Here is a 12,911-nt window from a genome sequence, read left to right on the forward strand (position 1 = left end):
TCTTCCCCAAGGATCTGGAATGAACCGGAAGTGTTTCCTGCCAGCACCTGCATCTGCTCCTTGAAACACCTTCTGGTCTAGAAAAGACATTCCCTTGGATGTCAGTTAAAATGGCCACCACCTCTGGTTTAACATCAGGAGGGCCAATCAAGCAGCTCACCACTGTGGTGTTTCTGTTTTGCAAAACTGCTCGACTCCAGAGAAAACTGGAGTTGCGCACTGCCATTTTAGCTGTCTACCCAGACTGAGGGATATCAGATCCCTTCTGGACCAGAACCAGAGACTTTCATGACCACTGGGGCCATATCTGGGCTCCAACTAACCATCACTACCTCATGGGTGCCAACATGTTTCTTGGGCCTTTTCCTGATATTTGGATGCGTTGGAGACCTTAATCTGGACATACTTGGGTCCTCTGTTCTGCCACTAACCTCAAACTTATCATGTAAGTCTTAGGAGGCTCTGAGTACAACCCCACTCCAAGTCCAAGAGATCTGCTGCATTCAAGGCCAAGAACAAAAATTTCAGTCTTTACTCGTGTCTCTCAAATATGTAATGGGATCATATACTTCCTTCATAGAAACTTATATCAAACTCCACCCCCCTTTCTTGAGTGCCCAAAGCTCCCGGGAGCCTCTCACTTTTCTGTCCCTAGAAGAGAGGTCCTCAAAATGTTGTCTCTGGGCCACCAGCAACCACATCATTGAGAACTTGTTAGAAATACAAATGCTTAGGTCTCACCCCAGACCTACTGCGTCAGAAACCTGGAGAATGGGACCCGGCAGTCTGTGTTTTAACAAGCCCTCCAGGGCCTCGCTCTGTCTTCAATGCCACTAGGTCAATGCCATCTCCAGCCTACTATCCCCACCTTTCTCATGTGAAGCCTCATTCCTTAAAAGACAAAGGGTACCATATACAGTCCCACGCCCTCACCCCTCCTCAGCTCTGAATCTGCCAGTCGTTTTCTTTCCACACCTGCGGAGGGAGGATTATAGCCATACCACCCATCCATTGAATTCTTTTATCCCAGTAAAAACAAACAGAAGTGTGTGCAAGTGAGGGAATAAAGAGGTGTCAAACTATGCCCCCTCTTACAGCATTTGACACTGAGTGGAAATTTGGAGGGGAAGCCTGGAAACGTGTGCAAGGACCCTTCCATAGAGGGGCCAGGGAGCTGTCCTTTCTGGGAACTGGGAGCATTTGAACCACTATGTGTGTCTGTGAGACCCAGACCGGGCAAGGCAGCTACTGAGCACGTGGCTTCTGGTAACTGTTTATCTCTAACTGTAGTTCTGTGAAGATAATTCCTTTCAAAAGGATAACCAGAATCTTTCCAACATACCAACATAGTAAGGCACTTGGACTTGAAAAAAAAAAAATGCTTTGAATTTCCCTTTTTATTTTAAAAACTTGTGGTAGAGAAAAATATGGTGAATCAGCTCCTAGACATGGGGTTAATGTTGAGTAACTTTTTCTATAAGCAACAGATTGTGAAAATTCCAGACTCAACAATTCTGCACATTGTTGCTGCTTGCAGGGATGGGTGGGAGTGGGGTGTAGGTGGTAGTTATAAAAAGACAGCTTCCTGGGCCCATATTCCTGCGGTTACAATTCAGTAAGACTGGTGTGGGTCCCAGAAATGTGTATTTTTAACAGATTCCCCAGTTAATTCTGACATGTAGCCGGGTACGGGAACCATTTATGTAGACAGTGCCTCAAAATTGGCAGTCTTATCTATAAGGAAGCCTATTTCTCCCTATAACTACTCATTGTATAATAACTAACCTCTTTTTATGGACTTGTTTTCCAAGCCACATTTTCTAGTTCTCAACAAATCACCTAACTTCTAAATCGCATCATTGCTTCAGGGCTTACCCGGCATAATTACTAACTTATCATTAAACATTACATAGCTGAAATCGTTACCCCATGTCATAGGATTTATGTGCTGAATTGGACCTACTAGAAAGCACAACGCTTCATGCTTAAACTATCACCATGAAGAACGCAGGTCCAAGAAGATATATCTGTCAAGCATGAGGAAACCTGACCATATGGTGTTAATAAAGACTTCCTAACCACTAGCATTTGCCCAAAACGTAAAATCCTTCCTCATCCTCCCCCACCAAAAGAGATCTCACCTGCTTTTGAAGTCCCATAATGCTTTGTTATTCCAATCTTATGGAACTGATTGATTTGTATCTTGTATTTTGCCATTTCTTGTGTGCAAAGGCTTTCCAAGTCGTCTTTTATAATTGCCATCTTGGTATTTACATCTTGTATATGCTCAATGTATATAAACATGCTCTCAAAGTATAAATGTATAACTTTTTATTGCACATATATGAAAACATCATTAATCATTTTCCCTAAATCATAAAGCAAAACTCACTTTCATCTTATTGTATTTTGCCAGATCTTCCAAATTTTATTCTTATTTGTTAAATGGACATTTCAAACATTACACTTATTTTTATTTTTTTCAGTAAGGATTTATGGTTTACTTTTATGCAGAGATACATACATTTTTCACCTGAGATTCTGAATCCCTACACACCAGTCCCTTACACTGGACCACAAGCTTGGATTGGGGCAGGCATAAGAGACTTGTTTCTTGGCCCCTTTCTCAGGCTCCTTCCTGGTTCCTCCTGGGGTTTCCATGAATAGGGGAGCCATGCAAGATGGCACCCAAGAGAAGAGAGGAGTAAGGTCAGGAGGAGAGCTTTTAGCCTCTTTCTTGCCCCATGAACGCTCCATCCCCTTCTAGAAGTACTTAGAATCCTTGACCCCACCCTCTTTGGGTCTCTCATTCTTTGGTCTCTTTCCAGAGGTCAGAATGTGCTGTTACCCACAGCTGTATGGCTGTGGGTGCAGCTGCTGTGTTATTTTTATTAACACAACAAAAATGAAGTAGCCAAAAACCTTGTCAAAAATCTTTTTTGTGATCTAAATAGGAAAAATATTGCAGAAAAAGAATTCTAAAATTTTAAGGGAAACACTGGTAGACTCAGAATATTATAATAAATATTTTGTTCTGCCTTATATTTTTCTTCTAATGTCGGAAGTTCACATAACTCCCAACTTTTAAACCCCATTTATACCATTTTATCATTAAATGTGTGACATTATATAGTATCATTAAGGCTGAATTAAATCTGAGTTATTCTTTGACTAGTAAAATATGTAGTTAGGTTAAATATCTACCTTGAGCTAAGATTTAATGTCATTTGGCAAATATTTTTGTCATGGTTTTCAATAGTTTAGAAAACATACATTTTACTAAATTAAATTGTAACATTCAGATTGATGTGGATAATTATTCTCTCTCTACATTATTTGTTCAAATAAAAGCATTAATGAAAACAGTTAATTAAATCACTTGCTTTGGTTGTCCTTGCTATGTCAAAAAAATCAACAAAAAATAAAAAATAATAAGCATTTACCTGGCAGGTTCACAGGTTTTACTGCCCAGAAGAGTAAGCAACATGAAATTTTGTATGTTTCTTTTATCGTGTTCACAATAAATTGGCAACGTGACCCTCTTTATTTGAAGGATAAGGATGTTTAGACCTCATTCTGTAGCTGTCCTCCTGAAGCATGGAATGAAACACAATACCTTTTACTTATTTCCCTGGATACTCTAATCCCTGCCTGCTTTACAAGTATCTCTGAGCTGTTCTCCCTTTGTATCCACAGCAACGTGAAATCCCCACTGGAATTATCTGCTGCGAAAATGCAGGTGCACTCGTTTAATGTTTCATTGGTTTGAGCACTTAACTTGAACTTATTTTTTCCATGACATAGTGACCTTTGATTTTGGAGCAGAGGGCTCCAATGATGTTAGATATTGTTTATATACATTAAGCCAACACTATTAGATCTTAGAGTCGTGCTTTTTCTGTGGTTCTGTTGGTCCTGCCATTTTGTCTAATGCATGCTCAAACCCAAGATGTCCCCTCTGACCTGTTATTCTATTTGCAGGAACTTTCTAAATATGCATAGGTAATCAAATTAAAAGTCTTAAATATTTGATCTTCATATTTTATCCTCAGATAAAATCTATTAGAACTGTACGTTATAAACTTCATGATTTTGGATCAAAACTCTTAGATAGTTATAAATTTAAGAAATTAAATATTTGGTTGTTTCTAAGTCAGATTAAAAATAAAATAAAAAATATGAAATTGGAGAAAAAAATGGATATGCTGGTGATAATTTCGTGTAAAGGCATGAGAGAGACAGGGAACTTCACTGAATCGCAAGAAGGTTGATGTTACAAAGAAGGCTGGGGAGGTTAAATTAGCTCCCTACCATAATGGCCTATACTCCATGCTCATGAATTTTCACTTAACATTTTGCTAATAAAAATAGTCAACATTCATTGAAAATGTTCTATGCAGCTGGCAATATTCTAAACATTTTACCGATACTGTTTCATTAAATCCTCACAGCACCCCATGTGGCATTATGTTCTATTATTCCCATTTCACAGGCTAGAAAACTGAGCCACAGAGAGGTTAATTAACTTGCCCAAGATCAAAAAGTTAGAAAGTGCAAGGGTTCAGAGTCCAACTGAGGCCATCTGAATCTCGAGCCCATGCTCTTAGCCGCTCTGCTCTGCTGCTACCAAAGTAGTGAGCAAGCAAGGAGACTTTTAAAATCAGGAGTGATTGAGATTGGATTTAATTTAAATAGAAGATTCCAGTAGCTGTGTGGAAGGTGGGCAGGAGAGAGACTTGTGCCAGAGAGGCTAGCCCTGAGACTATTTCTCTAGGCAAGAAGGTCAGCTAAGGTAACATGCCCTAGAAATGGCAGGTTGGAGGCATTCAAGAGATGTGGACAAGGGAAAAGTGACGGGACATGGTTGGTGATCAACTGTGGGAAGTGAGACAGAAGGTAGGAATATGAAGTTGGCCCCACATTCCTAACTTGGAAAGTGGCTAGTTGGCCATGCCTCTGATGGAGATAAAGGAGGAATGGAATGGGGCTACAAGACCTTTGTTTGGACACGTACTGAATTTGGGATGCCCATGGAGCAGCCCCATTAGGACTAATAGGCATTTGGAAATTGGGTTTCACACTCAGAAGAAAACTATCATGTAAATGTAAGATAAAGTCATGATGGTAGATACTTCACCCAGGGAGATAGACATGAAGACTGAGAAGCTTGTGAGGGTGGGCTGGTAAAAAAAAAAAAAAAAAAAAAATCATAAAAAAGATCCTTAGACAATGTTGTCTCAGGCAGCATGTTTATGGCTGCGGCTCCTGGCTAGGGCCTCCTCCATGGGTGCTGCTGTCACCATTTCCTCCATCCCTTGCTCCTCAGGATTTGCATCAATAATAGCATCCCACCATTGCTAGTCCCTGGGTGACTCCCCATTCCTTATTGGTCCCAGAGTCTGGCACATGCCTCTGCCTTTATTCTGTCAAACCCTGCAGAGTTGGCCATTGATTTCCTGCCGGGACTGATTGGTAGAAGGACCTTCCCCCATCACCACCCACCCTTCCTTCATGAATCAACATGACTAGAGACTTCTAGTAGCCTCTCAGTTTTCATTCTGCACTTTATCCTTGGAACTGTGGGCAATGTGGTTCTTGGAAAAAGCACTGTATTTTTCTCTTGGGGAAAAAAAAACCACATTTTACAGCCTTCCTTGTTGCTACATGTGACCATGGCATTGAATTCTGGAAATGTGAGCAAAAAATGTCATGTAAGATTTTAAGGAAGGCTCTTAATGGGCAGTCCTTTCTACCCATTTCTTCCTTCTGCCTACAATGTGGATGTTGGATGTGATGCCTGGAGCTCTAGAAGCCACCTTGGACCTGAAAAGACCTTGAGAATGGAAGCCACCATGGAGAAACAGAGAAGCAGGGCCATGGCTCCTGTTGAATTCATGGCTCCACCTTCACAGCACTAGCCTGGCTACTTCCAGGTTTCTTAAGTACAGTCATAAGGGAAATTTGCTGGTATAGGGAGGGATAAGGAGAGATGGGAGAGGAACATGAAAAGGAGACAGGGTTAATGTCTTCTGAACAAGGTGAAATGGAAGAATCTCTTATAAACTGCAGTACTCTTGAGGTGGCGAGAAGGGAAACAGGGAAGGGGTTGCCTGTGCCTGATTTCTGCTTTCTTCATGATGTGGGAGATGTACTTGCTTGAGAATAAAAAAGGGGAATAGTAGGGAGAATAAGAAAGGTTAAAGTAGTGACCTTGAAGATTGAATAAAGGACCAGAACAGCCACAATGAAGAATACAAATGGAATTTGGCTAAGGCTAGAGAAAAAGAATGGAAAGCTTGTTCCTTTATAGGTAAAAATCCAGAAAATGCCCTCTCACCCCAAATATTTTGGAGAAATCTTTAATTGTACAATAGCATAATTCAGGATACTACAGTGTGGTAATCTGTATGAAATTTTTGTCATTTGATCTATGTTGTTAGATCATTTAAATTACTCAGTGCCAAAGGGATTGTTTTTGTAGTAAAAGATATAGCTGGATGATTATTAGGTCTTGTATTCACATAGAACTCTAAGAAGGGCCTGTGTATAACTGCATTAGTAGTACAGCACAAACCACATTTCCATCACATAGGCACCAAAGCCAAAATAAATTTTAACTGCCTATCAGTATAAACACGTATTATTATTTGCATTTTCCATTAAATGGTAATAAATCAAAGGCCTGTCATCAATGTGCATTTGCAGACTGGCAGCCGTAAGTAGCTGGGGTTAATTGTGACCTTTATGTTATTTGAACATATTCAAAATTGTTATTATTAAAGGATAAGATGTGCTCGGTTTTCTTTGTATCAAATAAGAATATTCATTCTTAAATGACACACATCCTTAGAGACTTTAGAGCAAAACCTTTCATAATATTTAGCTATTTTTAAATGTCAGGTGCCATTGAGTTTATTGCATTGCCGACCCATGCCATCACCAAAAGTCTCTGCTTTTAGTGGTACTTAACAGTTTGTCAGTAAATTGATAGCATTTCCACATTTGGAAAATTTCCAATTTCCTCATGGGAAAGGGCAGGTGTTTTCCGCAAACTTGGTGAAGCTTTCTTTTTTGGCATTTGGTTGGTTTAAGGGGAGGTGTGAGCTAAGAAGAGATTTTAGAAAAAAAAAAAATATTTTTCATTATCCTGAAGCCTATGAAAAGATCAGCTCACCCATAAAATGTTGCTGACTCTCGCCGGAGGACAGATTTGCAGCAGGAGTGCTTTCAGTACTGAAGGGAAAACACGGAATGAGTCTTAGGCATGTGAGTTCAGAAGCTTCCACTTCCATGCCCTGGGCATGCTGCTGATCGTTACTCTAGGACTAGTTAGAGAACAGAAGGGGCAAGGTGCTACTTGGGGTCGGAAGGCGTGGCTTTCATTTCTGGCCCTGCTGCTTATGAGCTTCGTGACTGTGAACAAATGACCTACCATTTTCACCTTGATTTTCTTCTTTATGAACTATGGATAATAAAAACCTGCTTCTTACCTACACCCCCAGCATAAATGGATTAATCTCCCTGATAATGCCTATGAACATTCCTCGGGCCCTGGAAAGCCTAATGCCAATATAAGGCTGTTGTGCTCTCGAAAGAAATCTCTAGAATTTACTTTGGTATCCTGATTTGAGATAGCTATATATATATTATATGTGAATTAGATGATCTCTGGATCCCTGGCAACAATTTGGGGTCTACAGAGCAGTGGAGTCAGAGATTAGATAGAGTTTAGATGAGAATATGCTAGAGCCTACAGCCTGGGTTCACACCCTGCCTCCAGAATTCCTACTGTATGGTTTTGGGCAAATCACTTTGCCTCAGTTCTGTATAATAAAATAGGGATAATGGTGTTACTGATGTCATCGTACTACTTCAAGGACTGAAGGAAGGACATGCAAAGACTTGATTTTAACCACTCAGAAAAGTTTTACCTATGGTGGTTATGATTCCAAGCAGTTTCTTAGTAGTCTGAAATTCAAACTTTGCATTAATTTATACTAAATTTACCTCCCTCCCAATTTGGGGTTTTATTTTACTTTGAGAATCACATTTTAGAAAATTAAATGGTGTCTGCTATTACAGAGCTACAACTTTTGGAAGTTTCTATAATTAGCTATTCCATTGCCATCTTGCTTCTTTCATTTAAATGTCAGTTCTAATTTGAAGGTTTGTGCAGAAAGAATTGCTGAGTTCAAAGAAAAATTCAACAATTGTGTGACACATGAAATAAGGTTAAATTGAATTACAGTTGATCCTTGAACAACATGGGTTTGAACTGCCTGGGTCCACTCATGTGGATTTTTTCAATAAATACTGTAAATGTATTTTCTCTTCCTTATGATTTTCTTAATAACATTTGCTTTCTCTAGCTTATTTTATTGTATGAATACAGTATATAATACATATAACATACAAAATATGTATTAATCGACTGTTTATCATATCGATAAGGCTTCCTTCTGGTTAACAGAAGGCTATTAGTAAAGTTTGTGGGGAGTCAAAAGTTGAATGTGGATTTTTGACTGCATGGGGGGTTGGTACCCCTAACCGCCACATTATTCAAGAGTCAACTGTGAATAAACTTACACTGAATCGTGCTTTACTTCTGTTTTTTCTTCCCTAGCTCTCACCTGAAGTTTAGTAATCTCACCCTGATTTCAACCCATGGACTCCCTGGAAAAAAACTTCTGGGCACTGAACAAAGGAAATTTTTAGCATGCGAGTATGAATTCTATTTGCTTTTTCATTCTGAGGCTGAAATGTCCTAATTTGTGTGCAGCTATTTTTATGTTCAATAGATTTCAGATTGGAAAGGGAAATGTGGCGTGCTTTTCTCCTGGATGTCACTTAGGAGATACAAGTACAAATCTATTAACGAGTGAATGGCAGTGTTGGGCTGCCATTTGTATTTATGGGAAGACCTGTGCTCGCTTCCAAAAACTAGGACAGAGCCTGCTGACCCAGCCACAGCCTGCATATTGGGTTCTGAGTGATACTACAGAGAAAGGGAGCTTGGTGACTGTATTTGCATCAGACCAGGCAACTGCCTCAAGGTTCAGAGTTGGGAGAAAATGGCGGGGCACCTTACTGGGGTGTGGGTCTCACAGCCACCCCGGCCATTTGTAATCAGGACTGATCGGGCAGAGAGACCTTCTATGCCAGCCTGGGCAAGCTTTGTTGTTTGCGTCCTAAAAGAATCACTATTTTCCAATACCTGTTCTAGAAAATGTCATTTCATTATCGCACAGCTTCCATTAATTTTAATTTCCTGTAACAAAATGTGGGTACAAGAATTATTAGGCTCCCTACCTCTAGAAACAATGTCTCATTTTTTTCCAATGAGGAGGAAGGAAATTGTTCCCTCTCAGGGTGTTCATTGTAGAATCCATGACAAAGAGATTCTCTTCCCTCCGTGAAAAAGACTTTGCCTTCAAACAGTGAGAAAAACCACAGCTTTCTTGCCAGCAGAACCAGGCTCATTTCGACCTAATACTTTTATCAGACTATAATTTTTTTTTTGAAGGACATCATTAGGGTGTGGTAAAAAAGGCATGGGTTTTGAGCCTGGTGGATGCGGGTTTAGATCCTGCCCCTACCACAAAGGGGATTTCACTTCTCTGAGCTTTGGATTTTTTGACTGTAAAGAAGTTTATGATAAGCCAACCTTGCTGGAGTTTTTTTTTTTCTGTTAAAATTAACATAACAGCAAGTTCTGACAAAGAGTAGAGGATCTACACAGGTACATCCCTTTCTCTCATTGCACTCTTTCTAAATTACATGATTCCCAGTAAATGTTGGTGTTATTGATAAATGTCTCACAAGGAATTTAATTCAGTCAGCTTGATAAAGTTCCATCAGCCCCGGTATATGGTGTATGATAGGAGAGAAGAGCTAGTTAATGACTTTCTGCTGGTCTGATACTGTGTGGGATCTGTGTGTGGCTGCGTAGAAAGAGTGGAAAGTCATCTGGTGTCCCTCCTTCTATCCTTGCCTCTTCTCAATACAGTAGCCAGAGCAATGCTGCATAAATGTGAGTTGTATCACGTTAACTCCTGAATGGACCTAGATCTGCACCGTCCAATGTGATGGCTACTAGCCACATGTGGCTATTTAAATTTAAATTGGTTAGAGTTAAATGAGATTAAAACTTCACCTTCTCTGTTGCATTAGCCATATTTCAAGTGCTCAAATAGCCACATGTGCTACTAACTACCTATCAGACAGCACAGCTACAGAGAACATTTCCATCATCACAGAAAGTTCTACCGTGTTTCCCCGAAAATAAGACCTAGCCATACCATCAGCTCTAATGTGTCTTTTAGAGCAAAAATTAATATAAGACCCAGTACTATATTATATTATATTGTATTATATTATATTATATTATATTATATTATATTATATTATATTACTTTATTTTATATAGACCCGGTCTTATGTTACAGTAAAATAAGACCGGGTCTTATATTAATTTTTGCTCCAGAAAATGCATTACACCTGATGGTCTGGCTACGTCTTATTTTTTGGGAAACATGGTAGAATGCTCCAACCTAAATTCTATCCCTATCCACTTACTTCTCTGACCTCATCTTTTACTATTTTTGCCCTTCTGTTTTACACTCTAGCCACACCAGCCTCCTTGACGTTCCTGAAACACAACAGGCAGATCCCCGTCTTGGGGTTTTTGCTTTTCTCTCTCCAGCTCTTTGCTTAAATGCCAACTTTTCAATGAGACCAGCTCTGTCCACCCATTCATTTGTAACCAACATTCTAACACACCCCAGTCGTCCTTACTCTGCTGTTTTTTTCTTGCTACTGAAATCCTTCTAAATATTATATAATTTGCCTTTTAAAAATATGCTTTTTCTTTATAGTCTGAATCCTTCAACTGAAATGTAAATTCCATGAGGGCAAGACTTTTTTGCCTCTTTGTTCACTGATATGTTCCCAGCATCTGGAACTGTGGTTGGCATATAGCAGGTGTTCAATAAATAATGTTGAATAGATGAAAGTTACCTCCAAAATTACCTGCGAAAGTCATTTCAATCAGGTTATAGACAGAGACTGATAACAGAGCTAGATGCCTCTGGATGGGTAACGGTATGTTATCATCATTCTAGACTACAAATTGAAACATAAACAGGATATTACGTTACCTTAAAAATGGTCCTCATAGCCCAGTAAAGGAAATTGTATCTGGTCATGGAGTTCAAAAATAACAAGTACATTGACATCTATAAAGGTCATAATTTAAATTCCTCCTTCTAAATACAAATTCTGGGGAGATGTCATCAAAATGGCGGCGTGAGGTGAGCCTCTGTAAATCTCCCCTGGAATTTACAACAAATTGAACAGCTATTACTCCACAAAGGACTCCCTGCACAGAAGACAGTCAAGACGAAGAGCCTCACTACTAAATTCACCTAAAGGTGGGCAAATTGCATGAGCAGGGGAGGAGGGAAAGGAGAAGTGCGGCAATGGAGCCACGCGGGTGAAAGACGCAGACCTAGCTCAGTGTTCTGAGCTCCTGCATCCCGGAACTACCGTAGCTGCGGGAGAGGGAAGAACTCGGACTGCTGGGGCTCCATTTATGGCCCACAGGGCTGAGGGGAGAGCATATAACATGGCTGAACCCAATGCTCACAGCAGAGACCTCGGAGAAAAAACTGAGGGAAGAAGGCTGAAAACGGTGGTTTAAGCCCTCACTGCTGAGCAGAGAACGGAAGCCTTAAGCACTGAGACTAGCCGCCCTCTCCTTACCCTCCCAGAGCTGTCCCCGCCCCCACCTGCCCAATGCTAGAAGCAGAACAGTAGCAGTGTCAGATCAAAAGAACAGAACATTTCCAGTTCTGAGAACTGTGGTCCGCAGACACAGATTTGCAGCCCAACTAGTTCTGGCAAAGGGGAGGAAGCTGTGGAAGCAGGACTGGCTGTGGTGGTGGTCGATGCCATTGCTCTGGGCCACCTCTCACAACTCACCCCACCCCTGTCCCCACCTATCTGGGCAGATCCTTGCAGGAGTAAACAGAACTGCTGAAACACAGGGGCTCTGAATCTGGTGCAGGAAGAGCTCTAGAACTTCAAAAGCTCTCTGCATCCCCACATGGACACTGTGCCCCGTGACCCAGGTGAACTGTTAACAGAGGAGAAGCCCATCTCCCAGGGAATCCCCCCATTGTGTGAGAAGCTGGAATAGTGCAGAGAAAACATAGCACTACCGTGTGGGAGAAGAAAAATAAGTTGCAGTTGGAGAAATAATAAAACATTCTACCAACAAGTACTGGAAAACAAAAGAAAGACATCTTCCTATCAACATGTTGCAGAACCTACCCCTGTAGATGTCTAGGAAGAGAAATAGTAAATTAGTAATTGCCATGAATAACCAAGGCAACAAGACAGCTCAGAAAGAAAGTGAAAATTCTCCAGAAAATGACCTTAGAGATATGGAAATATGTGACTTAAATGACAGAGAATTCAAGATTGCAGTTCTGAAAAACCTCAACGAGATGCAAGAAAACACAGAAAGGCAGTTTAATGAACTCAGAAACACAAATCAAAGAACAACATGAACATTTTACCAGAGAGATTGAAATTTTCAAAAAAACCCTATAGAATTTCTGGAGATTAAGAACACAATAGAAGAAATAAAGAATGAAATATCGAGCTTAGGTAGTAGAGTTGACCAGATTGAGGAAAGAATCAGTGACATCGAAGATAGAAACCTGGAAATGACACGGATGGAAGAAGAAAGAGACTTGAGACTTAAAAGAAGTGAAATAACTCTAAAAGAACTTTCTGACTCCATCAGAAAGAGCAATATAAGAATAATGGGCATACCAAAAGGAGAAGAAAGAGAGAAGGGAACAGAGAGTATACACAAACAAATAGTCGACGAGAATTTCCCAAACTTG

General features: G+C 40.3%; 1 protein-coding gene across 5 annotated transcripts in view; it reads left to right on the forward strand.

Annotated features, from left to right (window-relative positions):
- The window catches only part of CFAP61 (cilia and flagella associated protein 61), a 332,611-nt gene that overhangs the window by 198,331 nt on the left and 121,369 nt on the right, over positions 1-12,911 (forward strand). For all 5 annotated transcript variants that reach the window (XM_019712531.2, XM_074317334.1, XM_074317335.1 and 2 more), the window contains exon 19: positions 8,624-8,722. In XM_019712531.2, the coding sequence (XP_019568090.2) occupies positions 8,624-8,722 (99 nt within the window). The remainder of the gene's footprint in view (positions 1-8,623; positions 8,723-12,911) is intronic.

Source organism: Rhinolophus sinicus, linkage group LG13 (assembly GCF_036562045.2).
Source record: "Rhinolophus sinicus isolate RSC01 linkage group LG13, ASM3656204v1, whole genome shotgun sequence".
Taxonomy (NCBI): Eukaryota; Metazoa; Chordata; class Mammalia; order Chiroptera; family Rhinolophidae; genus Rhinolophus; species Rhinolophus sinicus.